The sequence below is a fragment of the Kogia breviceps genome, chromosome 13 (genome assembly GCF_026419965.1).
Source record: "Kogia breviceps isolate mKogBre1 chromosome 13, mKogBre1 haplotype 1, whole genome shotgun sequence".
Taxonomy (NCBI): domain Eukaryota; kingdom Metazoa; phylum Chordata; class Mammalia; order Artiodactyla; family Physeteridae; genus Kogia; species Kogia breviceps.
The window spans coordinates 17,461,316-17,489,281 of NC_081322.1; the positions used below are offsets into that span (position 1 = coordinate 17,461,316).

Genomic DNA, 27,966 nt, shown 5'->3' on the forward strand with positions numbered 1-27,966 from the left:
AATTTTATCAAATATTCTTGGATCAAGAGATAATCATATGATTTTTCTCCTTTAATATGGTCAATTATATTGGTTGATTTCCTAACGATAAATTAAACTTGCAAACCTGAGATAAACTCAATTTGGTTATGACATATCTTTTTTACACAGGGAGTTGGATTCTGTTTGATAGAGTTCTATGGCTATGTGTACAAGTGAGATCGCTCTATAATTTTCTTTTCTGATACTGACCTTCACAGGGTTTTATATCAAGCTTATTCTATACTCAAAATATGAATCATAGAGTATTATCTGAACTTGCTAATATAATCATCTTGGCCTGGTGTGTCCTTGTGGGAAAATTTTGATAACTGATACAATTGATTTTATTCTTATAGGCATATCCATGTATTTTTAAAAATTTCTTCTTAATTCCATGTTTATAAGCTGTAATTCTTTAGGAATTCATTGATTTCTCTTAAATCTTCAAATGTATTGCTACAAAGTTGCCCGTTAGAACCTCTGCTTATCTTTTTAATATCTGCAGCATTTAATTTATAGTATAATTTATTTCTTCCTTGAAGAGTTGAATGCTGAAGCTTGGGTTTGGCAAGTTTGACAAATACCCTCAAGGCAAAATCTGGCTTTACGATCGTATGTATTTAGCTTCTGTTTCCCTTTTTTCACTTTGTTTTCTTTGTTTGTTTGGTTTTGGTTTTGGTTTTGTTTGTTTTGTCTCTGAGTGCTCTTTCTTTCCAGGTCATCAATTTATTTAGAAAGATGTTTTAAAATAACTTCTCCAACATTTCTAGTTATTGACTAAAGTCAACAATTAGATTTATTTTAAAGAAACCCTCTGACATGTATGAGCACAAAGCATTAAAAACTATAGAAGAGAGTCAAGAGTGCTGTGATAGGACACCGCAAATGGGAACACAACTATTTAGGTCCCCAAATTTGAGAAGACAATACTGCTGGAACCTGATCAGAGATTTTGACGATGGGGGAGGAACACTGGTAAAGGAAAAGGTCCGTCCACAGCAGTACCAGTGCACCAACCTGTAACCCACCCACCCTCACTCCCATTTGAGGTTAGGAAAAGTCCATGTTTTCCGGTAACCCATACAAACTCGTTCTGACAATGAATCATTTTTAGGAGACTTTATTAATCAATGTAGGTTAATTAAGAGGAAAACACCAACACCCCTCTTTTTGGATAAAGAATTGAAGTTCTCCAAAAAAAAAGGGACTTCCCTGGTGGTCCAGTGGTTAAGGTTCTGTGCTACAAATGCAGGGGGCAGGGGTTTGATCCCTGATTGGGGAACTAATATCCCATGTGCCTGATCCCAGGTGTCGTGTGGTGTGCACCCCCCGGAAAAAAAGAATTGAGGTTCCGGCCAACAGCCTCAGGGCTGGTCAGTGGGAGGGCCAGTTGCAGAAGGGATAGTTTTCTGAGATAAATAATAGCTAAAAATTCAGATGACTTCCAAATTACACAAGTTTCACTCTTGACCATCACTTTTATGGCCATATTTATTATAAATAGGACCCCAAAGAAACAATTAATATTTATATTTACCACTGTTTAACAACCATGGCATTGACTGGCACCAGGCCAGTGGAATCTTGTGAAAAAGAAAGCAGGATGGGCTGATTAGTGAGGTGGAAACACTTGGATTGTAGTGATGCACTATCTGATTTAGGGAATCCATAGGTTTCTAAAACAAGCACTATTTTAATTTTATAATAAACTGCAAAGCTATTTTCTAGAGTGTCTGTACCATTTTACCTTTTCACCAGCATGTGTGAGAGATCATGTTTCTCCACATTCTCACCAGCATTTTGTGTTGTCATTATTTTTTTTTTTACTTTAGTTTTTCCAGTAGGTGTATAGTGACATTTTATTGTCCATAAACTCTTTTTAGACTTGTGGGTATACATGACACCTATTGTTTTCAGTTTTGAGGCCTCAGCTGAAACTCTTAGACAACAGGAAACGTAACACTGTTACTTATCTCAAAGAAAGTCAGGCAGACAAGTTTACCTAATAATCAAGCCTCCGAGTTGTCAGATGGAAGGGCAGGGAAGAATCTGTGGGCCGGGTGATATTTTCTAATTGGATTGGTCTGCTAGTTTTGTGCCTATTTGTCTCCCAAGTTATATATCCCCAAATTCAGCATGGGAAAGTGGAGGAGGCTGCAATTAAAAATACTAGAAGAGTCATTTTTACCAAAGATTTTGGAAGACATTGAGGTTTGAAGAAGTACTGACTGGATACTCTTGAAACAAGCATAGAATAAAAAGGAAGAGACATCTCCACACATCTGCAGAAAAGCCAACAGTTGAGCTCCAGTCATGATGGGGGAAGTCCCCAGGAGGAAGGTTGTCTGGAGCAGGTGGAAGCCACTGGCTGCAGGCTGAGGCAGCACTAGTTGGTGGGGGTGGTGGGGGTGGTATGAACAGATCTGCAGGCATTAGGAGCAGCAAACTTTGTCAACACATCACCATTTTCTTACTTCAGGTTTTGAAAGTGGTAAAATGCTCTCAAATAGAGCACATCGAAGAGGGAAATATGAAAATACCTGAATTACAAATACAATATATTTCAGCAGCTGCTTTTTTCTTTTTCATTATATTTATTTTCCTTATATCCATACTCTGTATCTTGCTTAGGTTCAAGCATACTTTCATTTTAATTCATCAGTTGAGCTGTCTTTGAATTACCATGGACCTGGGCATATATTATCATTTTTTAATATCAAGTTCAGTTTTAAAGGGAAAAAAAGAGCCCCATTTCTCTCCTTGTCTTGCTGTTCTAATGAGAGTGAACATATTACCCACTGAATCAGAACACTTTGAAGTCCTATTTATGGCTTCTACCTGTCTCCGTGGGCAGACCCACCCACATCTAAAAGGCATCAAAACTTTTAGTACTCTACTTGAGTTATAAAAAGTTAATGTACAAAATCATCGTAATTCAGCACTAAAAGGTATCAACTATCTATTCATGGTTTCAAAAAAGCACAGTCATTTAAAAATAGATCTTCATCTGTCTTATCTATTAAAATAGATCCATCCCTTATCTAAGAACACAAGGCATTGAAATTCTTGAACACATAGCTTTGAGTTACAAGAATTTCAAGCCAGTGAGAGAAATGGGAGGTGTGAGCCTATGTGCTCACCTCAAGCGAGGTATTTTGAAAACAAAAAAGGCAAGGCCTCATATTAACATCCAGAATATAGAATTTTAATCTAATTAGGATTATGCTTTATTATAAACACATCTTTTTTGGAAATTTTGTGGTTCTGAACGTGCTGAAAAATTTCCTGTAATCTTCAGCACCAATAATCAGTGGGTTAAGAAATTTACTTTCTAATTCTTAAAGTAAATATAGTACCATAAAAAGCCAATGTTAAATCCTCTTGAAGTGGATGTTATGGTGCAAAATGCAGATTCCCATTCCCCTTTCAAAATGAAGGTACTCACTACCTCAACTGCTGGGAAAATTGCTGCAGGTAGCTTAAAGCTGTGTCCCTCCCCAGGACTGAAGGGAACTGCCTTGTCCACCCCAGTGACAGCCTGAATCCAATGACTATTTGATATGTAGGCAATGGGGAGAGGGGTGCCTCAAAGGCCTGGCCACCATGCCTCAATGTGAAGTAACTCTGAAGGGTCATCCCAGCTCCAGAGATCTCATGAAATCAGCTGCCAACTTCTCTCTCCTGCTGCCTTCACCCTCTCACAGGTGTTGTTTCCAAGAGCATTCTCCAATAAAACTCCTGTACACAAACCTCCACCTCAGAGTCTATTTCCTAGGAAACCCACTCAAGTGAAAATGATGCAGGAACCAGCTTGAAGGGGCTCCAACTGGTCAAATGAGTAAGAGTTTGAGAAACAAATTAATTATAATTAATTAATTATATTAATTATAATATTAATGGATTACAACCCACTGAATAAAAATAATGAAACTATACTAATATAAAGGAAGGAAGGAAGGGGGGAGGAAGGAAGGACCGGAGGAAGGGAGGAAGGGAGGGGGGAAGGAAAGAGAAGGAAAGAGGAGAGATCTTCCTTAGGTTTATTTGTTAGTAGAATTTCAATTAATAACTGTAAAAGGAATGTTACAAATAGAGAATCAACATGTGGCAACAATCTCTGGAATGTTGATTCCAGCTGGAGTTGTCAGTGAAGGTGGTGGTTGGCTGAGGAACAGGATATTGATAAAATCTTGGAATACCTTCCCACAAAATACAAATTAATTGCAAATGGAAATTGAGAATTTAAAGTGAAGAAACCTGTCAAAGACAAATATGTGCAGTCAATCAAAATTAGCATTACAAGTAAAAAGATGGGTCTACATTGTGTACCTCTTCATGTGTACAGCATCATTTTTTGGTATTTCTGCAAAGATTACATGATCTGAATCTGGTCATGCAGAAACATCAGATGAATCTAAGTGGACAGTTATCCTAAGAATGTAAGACCTAGAAAACAGATAAGAACAGAGAAACTGTTCCAGATTGAAGGACTCTGAAGAGACGTAACAACCAAGTGCAACACATATTCCTGGAGGGCCTCCTGGATCAGCATGGAAATAGCCACTGTTGGGGCAGCTGATGACATTTGAATTGAGTCTGTAAGTTGGATGGTTGTACCCATGTTGATTTCCTGATTTTGAGGTTTGTGTGCTGATTATATGAGAGAATATGCTTGTTTGGGGAAAATAATCACTGGAATATTTAGAAAGGATGGGGCATCACATCTTTAGATTGCTCTTAAAAGTTTCAGAAAAAAGACTAATAATGATAAATGGTGTGTGTGCATGTGTGTGTGTAACAGAGAAGAAAAAAAATTCAATAAAATAGAAACAACTGCAGAATATGGGTGAAGGAGATATGGGAGTTCTTTTTATTATGGCCACTTTTCTATAAGTTTACAATTATTTCAAAATAAATTATTAAAAGTTATTTTCCTTTTGTTTTCATTATATACCTGTCTTTTTTTTAAAGCACTTTCAGCACTTTAAGTGTCCTTGTTTCTATTGGACAAAATGATCTTTTAAACACCTCAAAAATAAGCTCAGCCACAGCAAATGTGGTACACACTAAAAAAAACAAAACAAAACAAAAGCCTCAGAGGTGAAGATTAAACTGATCATCATAAGGCCTAGTGCTACCTGCTATTGATAGGGTTAGCTTGGTTTTCCTCTGAATCACAGCTTTGTACAAATCTATACATGTGGATATTTACTGAGACTTGTCTTATGGCCCAGTATATAGTAAACGTTTCACATGTTTTTTTTGACAAGAATGTGCATTGGGAAGTGCTGTGTTCTTCACATTCATTATATCAAACTAGTTGATTGTGCTGTTTAAATCTTCTATATTTCTTACTGATTTCTGTCACTTGACTTATTAACTACTGTTAATTACTGAATTCCAGATCATACCTCAGCCTAGTCGACTACCGCCTTGAAAGTTTAAAAGGCATCTCAGCTCTGTCCTGAGCTCCACATCTTCTCCAGAAGATTTGCTCCCCCCACACTCCCCATCATTTTGGTGAACGGCAACATCATCCTTCCAGTTTCTCAGGGTAAAAAGCTTGCACTTATCCTTGACTCCTCTTCTTCCTTCTCCCCACATGTAATCTTTCAGCAAATCTTGTCAACTCTAACCTTAAAACAGATTTGAAATCTGACCACTTCTTACTACTTCCACTCTACTTCTCTGATCCAAGCCACCAGCATCTCATACCAGTATTATTGTAATCACTTCTTTGACAGGGAGACCTCGATTTTCACCCTTGCTTTTGTCACTTTCAGTGCAGCAACCAAAGTGATATTGTTAAACTTAAGTCAGATCATGGCACTCCTCTGTTCAAATCTTGCCAGTGATTTCCAATTTCATTCTGTCTAAGCCAACGTCTTTATGATGGACTTTAGGGCCATCCACATGTAGACAATTTCCTATGGGTGTCTCAGGTTTCTGCACAATTTTTGAGCACAGGCACTGCTGCTTTTGTTTTGGATTATCTTTTCCAGTATGTTTATGTAAAAATCATCCTTGGATGATATAGTGCCTTCCTTCAGAGCGCCACAGCATGCTCACCGCCCGTTATAAAAAAATGAGTGTCTCTGACCTCAGATTTCCTCTCTAAGTAAACAAAATTTCTGACACTCTGGCTATTGCTAATACTGTAAGCAATAAATTGTCCTTTGTTTCTGACCCAGGAGTTTCATGTTTTCTGCTATCATCCATGAAAATTTGGCACACTAACTTATTAGCCTGCCAGCAGATAAAATCTCAGATACTTCACAGTTCTTTACAATGTGATCTGGTCCCCATAACCCCTCTGACCTTCTCCCTTAAAACTCTCCTCTTTATTGCCCTTCAGTCACACCGACTCCTTCCTCTTCCTTGATCATGGCAAGAAGTCGCCACGGGGCCTTGCCCTTGTCATTCCCTCCCTCCCCAGTGATCCTCATAGGCCTCTCCTTGAGGCTTTTATTCTAATATCACCTTCCTTGAGCCTACATGCACATTCCCTAATTTTTCTTTCTAGGGTGTATCAACATCTAGCATATTACATATTTATTTAGTTTGCTCAATACTCTACCCACAAAGATGAAAGCACCAGGAATTTTTGTTTGTTTGTTTTACTGTTACACCTCTGACAGTCAGCCAAAATCCTTTGAGTCTACTTCTGGGAACCTAGCAGAAGTCTTAGCACAAACATTTGCCTATGGTGGGATAAGGAGGATTGTCAGTGGTTAGCAAGTCTAGAAGATGGAAATCAGGAAGTATTACATTTATGGTTCAAAATACATGTGGAATACGTTCACCATAAACTGATGATTTTCAGGAGTTAGTAGGCATACAAGAAATAACTGGAAATTACTCAATGACTCATCAGCTGGTATGGCGCTGTCAATTTTCCCCTTCACTCTCTTTTAATCCGTAAAAGAAACAGTTGAGTCATATAGAACTTAGGTATTTTTCCTGTTCTACTCCCTCCTTGAAGCCTGGTAAATAAAAACATACCTCTTTTTAAATATCTCACACCAATATTTTGAATGTGCACCATTCTTAGAAAATTTACTTCTCCCAGTACTTTCTAAATATGATTGAATACTTAATTAAATAATAAGCTATTAGAGTCAAGCAAGTCTTCCTCATTATATAAAAAAAGAAATGTCTTGTATTAAGTACCTTTTCAAGACATACAATGCCAGAGCTACTAATAAAATCTATTTCTTTTGATTTTTAGTTCAGTGACCTTTACGTATTGTTTCTCACTCGTCACTTTTTTGGAGAAGCACTGGCGGGGCGGTCAGTTGTCTTACCATGAGCTCACATGTGCATAGAGAATTCCTGGTTCCGGCGCTGACCCAGCATCAACAACAGTTTCAGGAGAAACCTCCTAAGACACAATTCCTGTCCTTGCTGCTTGGAAAGAGGGTGTTCCTCTGATCATGCTGCTCTTGACTGATCTCTCCCATTCCTGAGACCCCCCCCCCCCCGAGGTGTTCAATCCAGCCAAGGAAAAGTAGTAAAGCCAGATAGGTACCACCACAAAACCTAGTCTGATAGGTGTTTTCTATATATGTTCTTTATTTGGATCAATATTTCCCACAAACTCTTTCTCAAAAAAGAGACAGCAGAGAAAAGGTTATGTAAGATATTAATTTGAAGATGATGAAAACATATGAAGACCTGGTGCCAATCATGGATTAAAAAGGATGAACTATTCATTAATTTTTTAAAAAATTAGTTATTTGCTTATAAAATAAAGCCTTATCCCTACTACAAACTATTCATAATAAGATCCACATGAATTAAAGGACTACATATAAAAAATAAAATAAAAATTTCTACAATATAAAAAATAAAGGAGACTGTAACTGTGGGCTGAGAAAGGCTTTCTGAAACAAGACGCGACAAGCAAAAAACATAATTTAAAAAAACCAAGAAGTTTGGTGAATAAAAAAATAAAACTTTTGAATAACAAAACAAACCATAAGCAAAGTCGAAAGAAAAATGAGATAAGAGATTATGTTTGCAAAATATGTAAGAAAGGATTAGTAGAGTATAATTTTTTTAAACTTCAAATCCAATAGAAAAACATGCAAAAGACATGAACAGGAAAGTCACAGAAAAACTAAATGTCTGATACTCAAAGAAGAAGCTCAACTTCACTTGTAATCAGCAAAATGCTAATTAAATATTAAATCCTCTGTGATGGCCCCAAGTTGAAAATGTTAATAATTTCAAGTGTGGGTGAGGCTATGGATAAGCATATTCTGTCATTCACTGCAAACTGGAGTATAAATTGGTGCAGACAACCTTTGGAGAGGACTTTGGTAGCATCTATTAACTCTAAAAATGCACTTGGACTATGACACAGATTTTCTATTTCTCACATATTTACACGAGAAACTTTCTTACATGTTTACAGGGAGGTATAACCAAGTATGTTCACTACAGCAGTATTAGCAATAACAAAATAATTTTAAGCAACCCAAGTGTCTATCAATATGAGAGTGGTTAAAATTAATCAAAGATAAATTACGACATATCCAGAAGTAAAAGGAGGCCAGTGTATATGGATTTTAACGAACAAAGAGGAAAGTGGACAGACAGGGCCACCATGCAGGCTGTTCATTGAACATCTCTAGGGAGTATTAGTCATATAGACTGAAATGTGAATGGCACCCCATGGAGTTGTGCAGTGTACCATCTGCATAACAATACCTGGAGGACCTGCAGATGGGAATGATGTCGGGGATTTAACAGGAACCCAAATCATACAAAGCCTCAGAGGCCATGGTAAAGAATCCACATTTCATTCTAAGTAAAATCCCTAAAGATTATAAACAGGGGAATGAATTCATGTTTTTAAAAGATTCCTCTGACAACTATGTGAAATAAATTAGAGGGGGTTAAGAGAAGTGAAAGGTCAATTAGGAGTGTATTGCAGTGGTCTAATCAAGAGGTGATAGTGACCTCAATCCGGATAGTGGCAATGGAAATGGAAAGTTGTAGACAGACATAAATATATCATCCAGATAGAATCTGCAAGACCTGCTGATGCATCACCCTGGCAAAGGCAGAGGAAAAGTTGGAGAGTGCAATTAGGATGACTACCAGTTTTCTGTATGGAGCCGTGAATGGATAATGGATCCATTTACTGATCTGAGGAAGTCTGGGGGAGGAGTATTTTCGAGCAGCACAATTTCAAACATGTTAAGTTTGATATGACTGAGATATCCAGGACAAGTTATCAATGAGAAAGATGGCTATATGAGATTGAGCTCAGAGAAGAGGATTAGACAGATATAAATTTTAAAGGAGCTGTGATATGTTTTTTTGAGCCCATGGAACTAGATGAGAGATCACCAATAGAAAGAAAAAAAGAGGGAAGAAGCTAGGAAAGCACTGAGGAATTATAAAATTTAGAGGACAGAGGCACATGTAGACAGAGAGATAGAATGGGAAACCAGAAGAAATGGCTGAGATGTGCCTCAGTGAGGGAACTGCTAAGGAAATTATCCTCTATCCATTCTATATCACACCCACACAAATACAGCCAATTAATCTTTGACAAAAGAGCAAAGGCAATACAATGGAAAAAAGATAGTCTTTCAAACAAGTGGTGTTGAAAAAGCTAGATATGCATATGCAAAAAAAAAGTCTATTATCCTCTTCTCAAAAATTAACTCAAAATGGATAGTATACCTAAATGTAAAATACAAAACTATAAAACTCCTAGAAGATAGGAGAAAAATCGAAATAACCTTGAGTTTGGTGATGACTTTAGATGCAACACCATAGGCAGGACCCACGAGAGAAAGAATTAAGTTGGACTTCATTAAAATGAACAACTTCTGCTTTGCAAAGGACAACTTTCAATATAATGAGAAGACAAGCCACAGACTGGGAGAAAATATTTGTAAAAACATGTCTGAGAGAGGACTGTTATCCAAAATATGCAAAGAACTTGTAATACTCACCAACAAGAAAATGAAAAACCCAATTTAAAAATGGGCAAAGGATCTGAACGTACACCTCACTAAAGAAGATATACAGATGGAAAATAAGCATAAGCAAAATGACCTGCATCATATGGCATTAAGGAACTGCAAATTAAAACAACTGTGAGATACCACACCTACTAAAACAGCAAAAATCAAAAACACTGACAACACCAAATGCTAGAAGTGGTATAGAGCAACAGGGATGCTCATGCACTGCCGGCAGGAATTCAAAATGATACAGCTATTTTGGAAGACAGTGGGAAATTTTTACAAAACTAAACATACTCTTACCAATGATCCAGCAATTACACTCCTTGGTATTTAACCAAATGAGTTAAAAACTTATCTCCACACAAAAAACCTGTGCACAGTTGTTTATAGCAGCTTTATTCATAATTGCTGAAACTTGGAAGCAATCAGGATGTCCTTAAGTCAGTGAATGGATAAATAAGCTGTTGTTCATACAGTCAATGGTATATTATTCATCACTGAAAAGAAATGAGCTATCAAGCCATGAAGACATGGAGGAACCTTAAATACCTATTACTAATTGAAAAAAGCCAATCTGAAAAGGCTACAGACTGTATGATTCCAACTCTATGGCATGCTGGAAAAAGCAAAACTATGAGGACAATAAAAATATCAGTGGTTACCTGGGGGAGGGGAGAAGGGAAGGGTACATAAATGAAGCACAGTAGATTTTTAGGACAGTAAAACTATTCTTTACGTTACTACAATGGTAGATACATGTCACTATACATTTGTCAAAATCCACAGAATGTACACTAAGAATGAACATTAAGGTAAACCATGGACTATTTTTAACCAAGTCTATTTTTAAAAATACTGTGCAAGTATTTAAAAGAACCAATAGGCAAAACACGCTAACGTCAAAGTTTCGTGAAGACAGATTACTGAGTAAAAAAGGCAAGTATATTATGTATAGTTTATATATAATATGGTTTCATTCATGTGAAATAAATCAGATAACTAGATATACACACACATTAATTGTATGTGCACTGAAAAACAAGGCCTGGCTATATAATATTCAATAAACTGTTAATAGTGGTTCCTGGGAATTAAGAGAAGAGAAAGAACAATGAAATTTCATCTTTTTACTTTACACTCTTCTGTATTGTTTAAATGACTTATAATAAATAGGTATTGCTTTAGTAATACTTAAAAAAATAATTTCAAAAGGACACACTTTTTAAACCTTCTCTGTATTCGTAATATAAACTTTAATTCAGTGTTTATGAAAAAATATGGTTCAAGTGACACCGAAGTCAGAAATACCTGGATGTTTATTAAAATATACTTCCTAGATCGCATCTCAGTTTTAATAATTCAGATGCTCTAGCAATGAGGTACAGGACTTTGCATCCTTAGCAACTACCCTGGGTGATTCTAACCTCTGCCATTCTGAATTGCAATAAGTCAAAATGATGTAGTTGCTTAAAAGTCAGCAAATGCCTCTGGGGTAAACACTTACCAGATACCTATCAGCCTAAAAGTGAAAGACAACAGTTAATACAGGCCTGACCCAGAGGGAGAAAAGGCAAAATAACTAGATTAATGGCTCAAGGTAAGTGGTGAACCAGCACACACACTAAGAAGCACTGTCACATTATAAAATGAGAAAGAAAGAAGGAATACAGACTCCATAAAGAGATAAAAACTGCCAAGTGTTCAGAACTTTCCTTCTTCATCTCATAATTCCCATCTGGTCAGTTATACACAGAAGCAACAAGTAATTATCTTAGGGGCTATAAATCTGTATAAATGATTCTACTTCAATTCATATTGAAATGAATTTTCTTATGCTTAACTTGAAGTAAAACCCAAGAGTTAGCACTTTCTGCAGAGGTATGGTCCTAAATTAATGCCACGTAAACTGACATTTATTTCAATTTATATAATCACTTAGGGACTTCCCTGGTGGTCCAGTGGTAGAGAATCCACCTTCCAATTCAGGAGACTTGGGTTTGATCCCTGGTCAGGGAACTAAGATCTCACATGTTGCAGGGCAAATAAGCCCACGTGCCACAACTATTGAGCTCGCGCACCTCAACGAGAGCCCACGTGCCGCAAACTACAGAGTCCATGCACTCTGGACCCCACATGCCCTGGAGTCCACGTGCCACAACTAGAGAAGCCCACAGGCCTCAACAAAGACCCTGCATGCTGCAACTAAGACCAGACACAGCCCCCCCCCAAATAATAATAGTAAAGAAAAAATTTAAAAAAATATGTATAATCACTTAAAATATCTCTTGAATGATTACACTTTATATTTTAATCAGATATATAGAAACTGAAGAATAATTCATATAGTGATGCCTCCTATCATCCCCTATTTGAATCTTTTTTTTTTTGCAATACGTGGGCCTCTCATTGTTGTGGCCTCTCCCATTGTGGAGCACAGGCTACAGACGCACAGGCTCAGCGGCCATGGCTCACAGGCCTAGCTGCTCCACAGCATGTGGGATCTTCCCGGACCGGGGCACGAACCCGTGTCCCCTGCATCAGCAGGCGGATTCTCAACCACTGCGCCACCAGGGAAGCCCTTGAATCTTTTTTAACGTAAGCATTTTTAATGTAAGACATTCCCTAGAATCTCACATTTTTGAGATAAGAATTAGATAATCTCAGAATCTATGCATCTGAAGTCTATATAATGCAACCTGGAGCAGAGGATCTGCAGAGGATCACACAGTACCAAACAAAAGGAGCACAGAAGGTTTTTTTAATTGGCCTCTAGTTAGTGGGATTAGAACAGAGTTACCAAGGTTCAATGTGTTCAGTTGAGAGCAACTCTTGGAAGGTAAGTTCTTATATGAAAAAACTATGTGAATTTATTGTATTTAAGAGCAATACAGGTTTTGAAATTCAGGTTTTTGCTTTGTTTTTTAAGCTTTGTCTATAAGTGATCCATCTTTCAAAAGCCACGAATTATCCTGGATGTCTTTTGCTTCCTTTCCTGTTCGAAAAAAGACACATATTCAATTGCAGTTCCAGCCTCTTACTGCAGATGGCATCCTATTCTACGTTGCCCAACGCTTAAAAGCACAGTCAGGTAAAGTTGGCAAGATCTTTGCAGGGGAAAAAAAAAATTCTAATGAATTCCTCATAGGCTCTTAAGAGATGTGTCATAGAGTATTTTTTAAAGTCACTTAGTCTATAGAATAAACATTTGATCTTTTTGTTCTACTGTCACTGCAAATGTATGCTTTGAATTGACTCCTAAATATAAATGTTAGCAAAATAGCAAGAGCTTTGTTAGAATTACAGTTAGCAAAGTCCAAATATAGCATATGCTCAACTTTATAACAACCCCACCAAAAAAAAGAGGTTGAAGCTATGCATAATAGTCCTATTTCAAAATGGAAAAATTATGCATATAAAAGATAAAAGAAAGGAAGGCATGACTGATATATTCCCAGTAAATCCATCCACATTTATAACTCAAAAAAATTCCTTTAAGTTATTCAGTCTTAAATAGTAAATCTGGGACCCATGTTCCAAAATAAGTTTATAAAAATTTTTAACTATAAAAATTGCATAAATTATCATAAAATACTATGAAATAAAAATACTTTAGTATGCTTCAGCTTGAAATTTTGATTTTTGAGTTTTTATTGCTAACTCTTGATTTCCATCTTCATAATATCTTTCTCCAGAACTCTGAGAAAGACATTTGCCTATATAGTTACATTTCTACTGCCAAATATTTTAAAATGTTTACATTTGGCTTTTCTTTCAACTTCTCAGAAAATGAAATTTTGGTAATGATAAATAAATCAGTTTATTTTGTTTCAACAGTGAATAAAAATGATGCTCTGATTTTCACAATCTAGTATAAGGAGTTCTTTTAGAGGTGTCTTCATATGCTGCTAAATAATGAGACTCTCTGAGAATTAGACAAAAGTGGTTCCATCTCAAGGCACTGGTAAAATACTTTCAAAATAATTTCAAGGAGAAAAGATGGTAATTTCAAAGGAAAAAGATAAATCTCTCAGAAGAGGATTGTTCTCCTGAGATTTGATATTTGGTTTTAAATGTATGATTAATTTAAATCTCCCATGAAAATGCCAAATGGGAGAATCATGTACAAACAGAAAATTTCTATTTTTAAATCGAGGCATTAAAAGACAATCATATTAAGTTGTATTGCTCATAAAAACTCAAGGTTAACCTTTGTATGATAAGGGCAGAAAATCAAGAGATATTCAGGACTGCGACTGGCCAAGAATGTTGTGCTATCATTTTATAATCAGTACACTGGATAGTTATATTTATGTATACAAAATAAAAAGCTCATTTACATTAACACACATAGGAGACAGGGAGCACACTTTCTTACATCTAAATAGCTTTGTATTTCAGTTCATAACAGTCAAGATTTTCCTTTTTTATGCCATTAGACACTATTATGAAAATAGATTAGTTTCATGTCATAACTGGTGCTGCATTTGACACTTATGTAAGGAACTCATGAAAACTTTAAAATATTAAATCTATACTCTACATTCTCAGACTTGGATTAACCTGAAGGTAATTATCAGATGATAGGCATAAATTTACTTATTAATAATCAGGTGGTAAAGTATGTTTCATTCATTTAAGGTTGCATAAAATACAGGTGACTGCCGGGCTTCCCTGGTGGCGCAGTGGTTGAGAATCCGCCTGCCGATGCAGGAGACACGGGTTCGTGCCCTGGTCCGGGAAGATCCCACGTGCCGCGGAGCAACTAAGCCCGTGAGCTATGGCCGCTGAGCCTGTGCGTCCGGAGCCTGTGCTCCGCAACGGGAGAGGCCACAGCAGTGAGAGGCCCGCATACCGGAAAAAAAAAAAAAAAAAAAATACAGGTGACTGCCCCATACTTTGACCTCTAACAGCTATGTCTGATATAAACATTAACCAAGCCTTCTAGCTGATCCTCTGCTAAGAGGAGCCATTACTAAAAATGCCCAAACACTTAATACACAATGTCGAAACCCACAAATTTAGATATCAGCAGCCAGTTAGGTTTTCATATGTAGAAAAACAAATTCTCAATTAACAAGGTTCCTGTTTCTCTTTAGAGCTTAATAATTTGAAAAATTTCAAATAGTGCAAGATTTAAAACAAAATAACTTAAAAATTATCCTAAAATAATCTAAAGTTGACTTTAGATCTCTGATTTTGGAAAGAATTAAAGAGATAAACCTTGGCACTTATTTATCTGTTTCTGCTAAATATTTAATACCTTAAAATGAGCTTTTTTGATACAAAATCAATTTTATGTTAAGCACCAATTAATCACAGAGAGCCTGAATTCATCTTGATGTGGTTACAATCCTCACAGATAAATGTGTATTGAAAAAGCCTCATCACCCACAATGTAAAGTTAAAGCATATTCAAACAACTGAACAATAAAAGAGAAGTAAGACAAGAGCATACAAGCAAAGTCGTGTTAAGATTAGCCTTCCTTGGCTGAAGCTATTCTCCTTGATCTTTCTTCTGGGTGTCAACTTGGCCAGTAATATTTCAGATCACAGCTTCAGCTTTCCTAATCATTTTTTTAGATATTTTTTATTCCAACATAGCTCTTTATTGAGGATTATTTACTATAGAACATGCTACAAGTAGCAAGAGAAACTTCTTCCATGATCCTGTGAAAGAGGTTTGTGCCCACTTGCAGGCCATGAAGTATATTCGGAGTGTTGTAAATTTTAAAACTTAATATCAATTATATTTCATTGTTCTAGGTTCTGTGGTATAAAAATTTAGATGATTCAATCTGTATTTAATTTTTTCATATATAACCTAAAATCTCATAATGCAGCTTCTTTCTTTAGGCTTAAAATGGTGTTTATGTTAGAAAATCCATGAATAAACTGAATTTCTTCCTTTTGTCGGGAAAATTTTTTAACTTATGTATATTACAGGGAAAAGATTTTTGTTCTTTTTTTTTTTTGCTTTCAGCCTAAAACTAGTTGTTGAGAAACACTGAGTCATCTCACCCCACAAGTATACTACAAAAGGAATTTCCTAAGTGAACAATTACTTATGAGCATCTTCTGTGCCAGACACTGTGCACGGTGCAGGGGATAAAGTGTTGAGCCAAAGTGGCACAGATCCTATTCTCATGAAACTTACAAGTTGGTGGATAAGGCAGCTGTTAGTCAAATAACCACGGATGTAATGACGGAGATTATATTCACTAGAAATTCTCCATGAGGAAAATGATTAAAAACAAGACAACCATATTTTGCATGGGCTCATACAGGTAGAAATGAGAGGTGCGTGACTTTAGAAAGCTGCTAGGTCTTCCAACCATCCTTGAATAGCCTGGTGTGAAGCACAAAGGGGAGGAAAAAGAACAGACATTGGGTGCTGGAAGGAGGTGAGACAGTGTGGACCATGCATGTAGGAGGAGAGTAGCACTTGCCAAGAAATCTCCCTGGACAAGAAAAGGGAAAATTTTATTAGTTGTGAAATGATATGGGGAAGGGAAAATACAGTCTCAAGGAAGATTTCTACATGGTTTGCTATGTTAAACACTTTGCTGCCCTCTGGAAGTACTCTTACCTTGCAGGGCTACATTCTTTTCCCAGAGGCATGGAGGCATTTGCTTTTCCTCTGAATGCCTCACTGCAACTTCATACACATGCTGGATCCTATTTGTTCTGATTTGTTCAGAACTCAGAGACTTATGTACTTGTACATAGAGCTGGCTGCCAAGAGCATGGCTGAAACTTTGGAAAGCACACCATATGAGATTTTCATAGCACCACCACTAACTGCTCTTACTTCTGTGAAAGAGAAATGTTGCTGCCCTACCAGTAAACAAAGGATGTTGCAGCCATCAAGCCACCACACTGCAGCCTCCCCAGGTGAGCCCTGGGGGAATGCAGGAGGTAAACAGGATGCCCCGCATCAAGCAGTCAGCTGCTGCAGCCTCCCCAGACGGTGCACCCTGAGGAGACTCAGGATGAGAAAGCACAGGACACTGGCCCCAGGTAGCTGAGGTGCCATGCCAAAGGAATGATTTCACTGAGCCCAGACTCTTGCATCTCCCCATACATAGAAAAGCACTAAATTCCTTAGCTTGAGATGTCTGGTTTTCTTTAATTAACAGTAACCTTTGATATTCTGACCACCTGGTCTTTGTTGATTACATCCTGTTGTCATCAGTCTCCCCGCACCCCCGCCCCGCCTCTTCAGAGCAGTCCCTCAGAGTGACTCGAGAGTCCTATCGCCCGGGCTTGAAGTCCTCAGAAAGTCCGCCAAATTAAACATAATTCTCAACTTGCAGGTTGTTCATTTTTTCCCGTCAACACTTCTCTTATCTTGCCCCCACCACCGATGTCTATCAAAAACAGCCTCAGTGGCTCAGAGTAAAACATCCAACTTAATTTTTACACATTCATCCTTAACTTAAACCGTTAAAGAAAAACCTCACTTGGTACCACAATACATTCATTCAGTGTGAAATATTTACAACCAGGGAAAACATGTGGGCAACTCCAGAACAAAAGAACACAGGATATGTGTATGTGTATACGGATATATTTTGATCTGTAAATGGACACAAAACTCTCTTAACATAACTGTGATCAAGATTTGTAATCTTTTTTCTCCAAAAAGGGGCAAGAGTTTTTAATGAAGTGACATTTTACTGTTGCTTTTCTTTCTCCACAGGTGATTTTTTATGCATCTCTTTGGTAAACAGTTCTGTTCAACTCCGCTACAATCTTGGTGACAGAACTATCGTTCTAGAAACTCTCCAAAAAGTAACTATTAATAGAAGTACTTGGCATGTGATTAAAGCAGGAAGAGATGGTGCAGAAAGCTACCTGGCTTTGGATGGGATAAATGTAACAGAAAAAGCCAACGCTAAAATGTGCTCCCTAGACACAAATACCGACTTCTATATTGGAGGAGTGTCATCCTTAAATCTTGTAAATCCCATGGCAACAGGGAAAGAACCTGTAGGTTTTCAAGGCTGTGTCCGAGAAGTTATTATAAATAATCAAGAATTACAATTAACCGAATTAGGAGCAAAAGGTGGTTCAAATGTAGGTGACTGTGATGGGACAGCCTGTGGGTACAATGTGTGCAAAAACAAAGGTGAATGTATAGTAAATGGCACAACTTTTTCTTGCAGCTGCTTACCACATTGGGCAGGAAATACATGTGACCAGTCTGTGTACTGTTTGAATAATCTTTGCCTCCACCAATCTCTATGTATACCTGACCAATCATTTTCTTACAGTTGCTTGTGTAATTTGGGTTGGGTGGGAAGGTATTGTGAAAACAACACTTCATTTTCAACTGCAAAATTTACGGGTAATTCTTACATTAAATACACTGATCCAGATTACAGAATGAGAAATCTTCAGTTCACTACTATATCCTTAAATTTCAGTACTACTGAAACAGAAGGTTTAATTGTATGGATAGGAAAAGCTCAAAATGAAGAAAATGATTTTCTGGCAATTGGTCTCCATAATCAGACCCTGAAAATAGCAGTTAACTTAGGAGAAAGCATCTCTGTACCTATGATTTATAGCAATGGTACATTCTGTTGCAATAAGTGGCACCATTTAATTATAATTCAAAATCAGACTCTTATTAAGGCCTACCTGGATGACAATCTAATTCTCTCTGAGGATACTGATCCACACAAAAAGTTTGTTGCTCTAAACTATGATGGTATTTGTTATCTAGGGGGCTTTGAATATGGCCGAAAGGTAAATATTGTTACTCAAGAGATTTTTAAAAGAAATTTTGTTGGCAAAATTAAAGATGTATTTTTTCAGGATTCAAAAAAAATTGAGTTAATTAAATCAGAAGGATACAATGTTTATAATGGTGATGAACAAGATTAGGTTAACAAACTAGCAATTTAAATATATAAAATATATATGTAAATATAGTTGATAGTTATTTCTTTGGCATACTGTTTACTGGAAATCAACTGTTTACTATTACCTGAAATAGTCTAAATGTTAACCCTTCTTTTTTCTTATAAGCTTATAAAATATAGCTGAAGAAAAGATTCTGGTCATTTTTCCTACATCCAATTTATCTGAGTCCTGAGTTTTCACTCCGTTAGTTCATTTAGTGTTTATTCATCTGTGAACTGTTTTTTAAATAAAAATTAGGTGAAAATGAATTAGTGATACATACAAAGAAAAATAAGAAAAAGGCAAAAGTATTAACCAAAGGAAAAACTAAAATTATTAACAAAGGAAATATCATAGTCTATTACATGGCTCAGCTATGAACAGTTATATGATTGAAATAATGTGAAATCTGAATACAGACTTAAACCAAAAATCATTGAATGAATGTGGGGAGGCAGAGATGGGGGAAAGGAGAGTTAGCTGGTGAAAGTTAAATCCTTGTCTTCCACAGTAAGTTATCAATAGATATTATAGTTGCTTTTTAACTTAAAAGGATAGCATATACATGTCACTCACAAATATCCTAAGAAATGTCTAAAGGAATTGGATGCTGGTATCTCCGGAGAGCAGTGCAGACACTGTTGGGTTTTGTTTATGTAGAATTTATGTAGAAATGTTGTCGAATTTCTTGACTTGTTAAACCATGTACTTATATAACTGATCAAATTTTAAAATTAAACTGCATTTATATTTAACCATTGAAGTCTACAGGTCTCCAAATCGAGCATAAAACAGGTTCTGAATAATGTTATTGAAAATTATTGTCCTGATAATATCTGTGCCATTAAAAGCATAACTTGAGAAAGTACATTTTGCCCAAACAGCAGTTACTGGTGTAAGTGTGAAGAGCATTTTCACCCTCCCACCGTTCAGACTGGGAGACAGTCATTGCTACTGTTGTCACTTAACATTTTCACAGTTCGGTATTTATGACAATTTTGCCACCAGGAAAGCAACTGACAACACATGACTGACATAAAGCTCTAACAGGTAGAACAGGACCGTGTGGAGGAAAAAAATCTTGGTAATAGGTGCATGTAAAGTTGAAAAGGAAAAATCTATAATTATCTATTAAATGGAGAAAAGACTTTACACATAGGATTGATGCACAGTTTAACTTGCCAATGCTATTAATAATCAAAATCTGCCTGTACAGATTCCAGTCTATACAAAGCAGCTAGATGAACAGTTTATCATTGCAGAACTTTACAGAATTTTTTTTTTTTACTTATTTTTGCCACTCCATTGCAATCAGAAAGCTACAGTCTTGCAAAGCCCCAAAACCAAAGTTAAGAACTTTGGCATTATTCGATGGGACACAAAGTGTCCCCAGACATACTATTCCTATCAACATTAGAAAGTGTGTGAGCAAAATATAATGTAAGGTAGAACTGCAGAATCTCTATGCATCAATTCAAAGGTTTTGTTTTTTAATAGAAACTACACAAGACAACTCCATCCAACCTATGCTGAGAAACTGTGACCTAAATTTGCTTTGGTCCATACCATTCCATTTAACTTTGGAGTTGAGATCATAATGTTCTAAAAAAAATTCCTTTTGATAGCTGACTTTTAAAGATACACATTTTATGCAAAAAGGCAAGAAAGCTGTTTTAGGAAGGCTACAGAAGCTTCAAGGAAACTTTGCCTATACCACACACCCATCACATTTGGCTACATCTCATAATACAGTGTGCCTTTCTTTAAAGCAGCACTTCCCAAAGTAGAGTCGAAGGACCCGAGGGCCCCTAGATATTTTCAGGGGATCCAGACATATTATTCCTTTCCCAACGACAAATCTGTGTGAAGCCAGATTCTCATGTATTTCAAACGAAATGATATACTGCCAAACATTAAATGCAGAAGCAAATAAGAGAATCCAGCTGTGTCTTAAGTCAGACACTGGAGACGTACAAACATGAAAAAGACCACTCTCTTAACTAAATTGACTTAGCTTGGAAGTTATTTTACATAAAATGTTATTAACATATTATGGGATTACTGTCAAGTATTTTTACAATTTAAAAAATTGTAATTTCTAATACGCTAAATAAGGATAGACACAATCCAAAAAAACAAAAGCTCTTTAGAGGTCTCAGTAATTGTTAACAGTGTAAAGGGGTCTTGAAACCAGTAAGCTTGAGAACTGTTGCTTTAAAGCTTCTTCTCACAGCTGTAGTCTTACATTCAGATGTGACCACTGGCCTTTCTACACCACACTGCAAGGTCCGTTAGGTATTGCTCACCACTGAATTCTAAGAACCTAGCAAATGCCTAAAGAATAGGCACAAAAGAACTGAACACTGCTACCTAGAGATTCTCCTGTAAGTCAGAATGACTTGGTTAATATATTTTTTCACCTTAAAATCCAAAATTTCATGTGGTAAGTTATCAACATTATTTGTTTTTGCTATTCTAGTGATGATGGCGTTGAAGATTTCCTATGTGATATGCTTTTCCATCACAAAATAAAAATAATTGCTAAGGACCTTTCTTTCAGATCATTTTACTATAACGTCATGATGCCTCTGAAACAAAGTGTTGAATGTAAACACGAGAACATTTTTTAAAGTAAGCTGAAATACCTTAGCCAAGAGATAGAAATATTTACCTATAAAACACTGAACTCATTTTAACACACTTCTAGCTATTGACCTAATATTTGTGTTTCAACTCACCCATTCATGTACCCTCTTGCTCTATACATGAATTAAAATTCTTTATGAAACCGAAGCCAAAGAATCAGGGTGTTTGGCACCTTCATAAGAGCAGTAACCAATTTTATTCATGATTTGCCTTGGGAGACAAAAGTCAAGTGTTGACTATGTGAACTGCCTTTTGTGGTCATTACTAAGTGGCAACCCGACCATTGTTTTAGAGGGATCTGAGGAGGTGGGAATAATGCAACCAGTATGTTCCAACATTGAAACTATTTGCTTTAATAACATCCTGTTCACTAGCAAGCTCTCACAATGCACTTAAACTTGATTTGTACACAGCCACTATTAAACAGAGAACAGCTGTATGCAAATTCACCAGCTGACAAGTAGTTTTATGTTATCGCACATACATAAACACGTTAATAATATCCAAGTGGCTTGTCACTCCATTTCCCTATTGTTGGTATTATTTTTCTTAACTTTTAAACATTTACCATGGCCTTAGATGTTTTGTAACTCCAAAAAACTTGTAACTAGGATTTGGTTCACCTACAATTTAAGCTACAAGTACCAAGTTAAGAGCTATGGTAAATAATGACCCTCAAAGCTGTACATCTCACTCCCTGGAAACTAAATATGTTAGGTTACACAGGAAAAGGGGAATTAAGGTCACAGATGGAATTTATGTTGCTAACCAGTGGACCTTAAAATAAGATTATCCTGAATTATCTCTGTGGGTCCACTGTGCTCACAAGGGTCCTTAGAAGTGGAAGAGGAAATCAGAAGGGAGGGTCAGACGGCAGACTCAGCCCCATGTTGCTGACTCTGAAGATGCAGGAAGGGGCGATGAGGCGCGGAAGGTGGGTGGCCTCCAGAAGATGGAAAATGCACAGAAATGGGCTCTTCCCAGAGCCTCCAGAAAAGGAATGCACCCTCTGATAACACTGAGATCTCCATCAGACTTTGATCCACAGAAGCGTAAGATAAATCTGTGTGATTTCAAGCCACTAAATTTGTAATAATTTGTTACAGCAGCAATAGAAAACTAATAAAAGAGGACTGGAGAATTAGAATTTGAAATGAATATAAACTTTGCAAATCTGTAAAGGAGAACCCAGACTTTGGGTTATGTGTTTTTGCTCACTGTGAGGAACGGGTGGCCCAGTGGCGTTTCAGACAGGTTGGCGAGATGGTGAGAAAAAGGGCTGTGAAAGGTGTAATCATCAGGCTTCTGTCCCTCTCCCATTCTCCATTCTCAGAGCACAACCTCCACACATTCAGACTTTGGAGAAAAGTAGAACTGAGCTAGGATTGCAGCTCTGACAACAGCAGTCTAACCTTGGATGAGTCTTCCAACTTTTCTAAGTCCCAGCTGCCTCAGCTCTAAGGCAAGTCGTCACCCTGCAGGCTGACCGAGGTTCACATAAAGCGCTCAACATGAGGTCTAACATACAGAGTTTTCATGGAGGCTTTCTTACCGACACAAGGATTACAAGGGGCAGACTGGATAAGTACTGAGATATCCTGGTACATTTTACTTAACAGGTGTGTATAAACTGTCTTAAGATGGTTCTAAATTTCTGAAAACATCAAACTGTCTTTAAAGAGCAAGCTTTTCTTAAAACAGGAGAAACTAAAAGATGAACTTCATATAACTACTAGTTTGTGTAAGGATGGCTGGTAGGTGAAACTGAAAGAATGAGAATGGCTTTGGAGCTACTACTACTCATTTGAGAACTTTTCTCTTTTTCTCTTTCTTTCCTCACAAGTTAAAAGCCTCAATATACTCAGTATGTCCATACCTACTCCCCACATTTCAGTCCCAGGGGTTAGGAGACCTGGTTCCAGCATTTAGCAGCCCTGTAATACCAGATGGTCCTTACTAATAGAGGCCGTGATTCTACAAGATACGAAGAAAGAATTTTAAATTTCCCAACAATATGTATAAAAAACTACTGGCTAAGAGGTAATCAAAAACTGACTTAAAGGCTTTCTTCAGTTGGTTAATCCATTCTTCTTGTACCTTGCAAAAGAAATCTGGTGTCTCATCAACCCCTCAACCAGACAGATCAGTGAAAGCAGATATACTGACATACATATAGTTGACCCTCCGTATCTGTGGGTTCTACATCCTTGAATTCAACCACCAGATAGGAGAAAAGAATTTCAGAAAGTTCCCAAAAGCCAAATTTGAATTTACTACGCACTGGCAACTATTTACATCGTATTTGCATCACATTTACAACTATTTACATCGCATTTACATTGTATTAGGTTTATAAAATTGTAAGTAATCTAGAGATGATTTAAAGCATACAAGAGGATGTGCGTAAGCTACATGCAAATACTATGCCCTTTTACACAAGGGACTTGAGCATCCGAGGATTTTGGTACAGGTGGGGGGTTCCTGGAACCAGTTCCCCAAGGATACCAAAGGATTACTGTATTTGAAATAAAAAAACTAATTTTTATTTTGGTTTGGGGACTTTTTTTGGTAAAACCTTGAGAACAATTTCTTCATAATGGTGCAAAAGCTGACTGACCTCAGGTCTTTTTGTTGGCAGACTGACTTGTTTTCTAACAAGTCAGCTTGCAAAAGAAAAGCAGAGCAAATTTTAAAAAAACTTTATTTGAATACAAGTCCTCTGTTTTAGAACATATATGATGATAAATTTCAGAGGCTATGGATGACAAAAAAAAAAAAGAGGGGGTCTCAAGTTGCTGCAAGTTAGACAAAATGGTTTGGTTTTGAATTTCCACTCATTTTCTCTCCGGTAAAAACAGCAAGGCTGATTCAGTTTCAAAACCCATTTTTAACTCTAATCTGTAGACTCTTTAGGAAAACAAACTACCTTCTTAATTTTGTGAAGTCATGTATATTTTTCTTCATTAATACAGGTAAGTTAAAATACTGGCTTTTCTTTCCCTCCTTTTGGTCTCAAGTGTTAGTATCATTTGGTAGCCACTGCTTTAAATTATAGCAATCAATACAGTATATGTAGTTAAGGGTGTAAATAAATTTAGGTTTGGATTAGCAATAGCCTCCCTGTGCTTTCAAGAAAAAATGAGCATATGACACTGTAGTTATTTATCTCCCAAACAAATTACAGTTAATTACACGTCTTACAGAAAGATTCACAATACGTTTCTCTTAAATAAAATTTCTGTGGTCTTACAATGATTAGTCAGTGTACCAAATTTTGACCGTGTACCAGTTTTCAGAAACATACCTACAAAGTGGGTTATAGCTGCACAGTTTTTCAGTGGTAGTTTTAGATTCTAGCCTCTTCAGAACTACACGATTTATCTCAATAGCCTATAATCTAAGATAAAGAAACCGTTTTTCTCCTCATCTTAGCCTATATGCTCTTGGCTGAGGGAGAGAAGAACAATGTCTAAAGGTATTTAATAAAGCCTCAAAGAAGAAATCCTTTTACTACTGAATTTCAAATCACACACACAAAATAGGTGAGAAATTCTTTTATCATATTTAGAATCAAAATATCCCTTAAAATATTTACATTTTACAGTAAAAAGGATAGCAAAACACAAGATCATGTACAAGCTTAAGTATTCAAGTTTCTGAAGAGCCAAAAAGGAAAAGGAAAACAATGGACTACCACAAAGCTGTAGTACGGTAACAAACGCCATCAATGAGCGCAGACTAAAGCAAGAAATGTACTCCTTGGGCTTCTGATTCTTGGTCAAAAACAGCTCGACTAAATGATTAATATAATCCAATTACCAAGTTGCTTGGCTTTTTGTTGCTCCTCTACAGTTTCTTTAAAAACAGTGCAATTTAAAACAAACTTACAGAGTACACGTTACTCTCAAATTAGTCATTATATAAAGGACATTCACTAGAGGCAGTAAATATATTCCATAATTAACCATATTTACCAATTAAGGAATAAAACTAAAATTTCTAAGCCTTTATTGCATATTAATAAAACAAATCTTTGAATATACAGCAATGTAAAACTTTTAAAAATATTAAATTCCTATAACTAGGGCAGTTGGTATGAAGAAGGGGCGACGGGCACTGGCCCAGAGCACTCTGCACCAACACACAGAATTCACTGGTCTGCAAACCACCAATATGACAACTGCAGAAGACGGCGCGACCCCAGCAGGCAGGCGTACGCAGCTGGGAAGACACCACACCTAACAGCTGCGCGAGCGCGTGCCGGCACAGCCCCGCTGCCTTACCTTTTGCCTTTGGCCCTGTCCGTGTGGTCCCTGTCTTTGTGGTGCCTGTCTCGGTCCTTCTCTCCTGCCCGGTGCCTGCCCTTCTCCCGCTCTCTGTCCTTCTCCTGGTCTTCGCCCTTCCCTTTGTCTGCCTTCCTGTCCACGGCCCTGCCCTCCCTGCTGGCCCTTCCATCCGCCGCCCGCTCCCCGTGGGACAGCCGCGCCCTCTCTTTCTCCCTATAGCCCTCCTCCCTGCTTTTCCGGTCTCTGTCCTTGTCCTGGGCCCTGTCTCTGCGCCTGTGCCTTTCAGACTCCGGCTCCCACCCCTTCTCATGGCACTCTCTTTTCAGGTGGTGTGAATCACTATAAAACCTCTGGCGTTCTCCTTTACCCCTGTTAAATGGCCTATCCAGCTGCTGCTGGTCTGGCCTACCCCAAGGGTCACTATGGCGCCTTTCTGGCCTCCGAATGTCTTTAATCTGGTAAAAATTCTGTGGGCCTAGATACCTTGATGCTTGTGAAAGGGGACCCATCATACGTTGCGGTTGGCCTGTCAGATGAACAACAGGTGGCCAGGGAACCATGGGATTCTGAGCAAAGCCAAAGCCTGGAGGGGGAAGTAACGGGGGTGGCAAATGTGGCGGAAACCCAAACATGCTTTGTGGAGGGAAGTTTGGAGGCCCTGGAAATGGAAATCCAGGCGGGCTGCATTTGAGATGCGGAAGGTTGGGCTGCTGTGGCCTTATGGGTGAAAAGTTTGCACCTGTTCTGGGGCCGGCGCTTCTGGAAGTGAAGCTGATGCTTTTGGCGGGAAATTCAGCTTGACATGTGTTTCCAACCTCAAAATGAGGTGTTGCTGCTACTGACCCTCTTCGAAATGGGTGCACAGTTTCAATACTTTGCATTAAAATCTCCTCCTGTAAGGGTTTTGCTTGTTCCGTTGGAGAGGTGTGTATGTTTTCTACTGATGGCGAGTTCTGTTCAACCCCGGAATCATCACTCTGCTGAACACATGAGTTTTTCTCCACAGAAGGCAACTTTTCCTCAACACTGCTTTGTTCGGTTAAGTGCTCCTTGTGCGACAGGCCAGGCAGGGGCTGCTTCTCTCCATTCCGGCAGCTATCTCCGTCCCTGTTTTCTGGAGCAGACGCCTGCTGACTTCGCCCTGCTGCTTGCCTAGGGTCCCTTTTCAGGTTGATAAACTGGGGGACTCGTGCCGTATTAGCAGCAAGGTTTTCACTGCAACTCACGTTACCATCTAGGTTTCCTTTTCCTACATTAGACCTGCAGGGAGAACTACTATTTGAAGTCCAATTATCTTGCAAGTTATTTTCTTGATCTTGTAGCAGCTGTCTTTTTAACGCTCTCTCTTTACTCTCCACAGTCTCCTCTTGTTTTGACTGCATCGATAAATTTGTTAGGAATGCTTCTGTAGAAACATCTGGTGGTTTACCTCTGAGACTAAGACTTGTCAAAGGCCCAGCAGAAACAGAAGAGGCCCCCATTCCGGATGCCTCTTCTCCTACTGAACTACCTGCCGATTCTGAAGGCTTATCTCCTTTAACCTTCATTTCCTTGGCTTCACCATCAGTTGCTTCCACTGTATCTATCTTCTCTGCTTTCAGGTTGGCTTGCTCATTTATAAATGGAATTTCTTTAAGAGTGTTTTGTTCTGTCCCTGACTGAACCTGTTCATATGCTTGACCAGTAGTGCCCAAAAGGCTCTGAAGGATATCATCCACAGGAAGAGGTTTATTTGCCAAATCCAGAGTAGAAGGTTGATTTTCCCAGCCAATCAAGACCCCAGGAAGGAATCTTAAAGGTTTTGGTGGCTCCTGTTTGGTGACTTCCACTAAAGGTTCAATGACCGTTGGAAGGTCTTCCTGAAGAGTTTGCTGAGGCTTATTTCTTTGCTTGTGCAACACAGCTGTAAAAGAATTAAAAAAGTCATTTTCTTCTGCTGCTGCTTCCTCTGTGGAAACTTCTACCTTACTCTTTTTATCAGGCGGCAATGTTACTGGTACACTTTCAGGCATCTCAGCTGTGTGACTGGCACCTGCACTGTGCTGCCGCTTCAGTTTTTGACGAATAATTAAGCCCAACAATAGATTAGGTCTGTGCAGTTCAAGGCCTGTACAAAATCA

General features: G+C 37.8%; 2 protein-coding genes across 8 annotated transcripts in view; one reads left to right on the forward strand and one right to left on the reverse strand.

The window, feature by feature from the left end:
* EYS (eyes shut homolog) overlaps nucleotides 1–18,896 on the forward strand; it is a 1,724,957-nt gene extending 1,706,061 nt beyond the window's left edge. Inside the window, exons 39-40 of the mRNA XM_059083021.1 lie at nucleotides 12,934–13,095; nucleotides 17,707–18,896. Coding sequence (XP_058939004.1) covers nucleotides 12,934–13,095; nucleotides 17,707–18,896 — 1,352 coding nt within the window. The remainder of the gene's footprint in view (nucleotides 1–12,933; nucleotides 13,096–17,706) is intronic.
* Nucleotides 18,897–25,099: 6,203 nt separating this feature from the next.
* Nucleotides 25,100–27,966, reverse strand: part of PHF3 (PHD finger protein 3) — a 103,092-nt gene continuing 100,225 nt past the window's right edge. For all 7 annotated transcript variants that reach the window (XM_059083024.2, XM_059083025.2, XM_067011394.1 and 4 more), the window contains one exon: nucleotides 25,100–27,953. In XM_059083024.2, coding sequence (XP_058939007.1) covers nucleotides 25,840–27,953 — 2,114 coding nt within the window. In that variant the 3' untranslated portion in view covers nucleotides 25,100–25,839. The remainder of the gene's footprint in view (nucleotides 27,954–27,966) is intronic.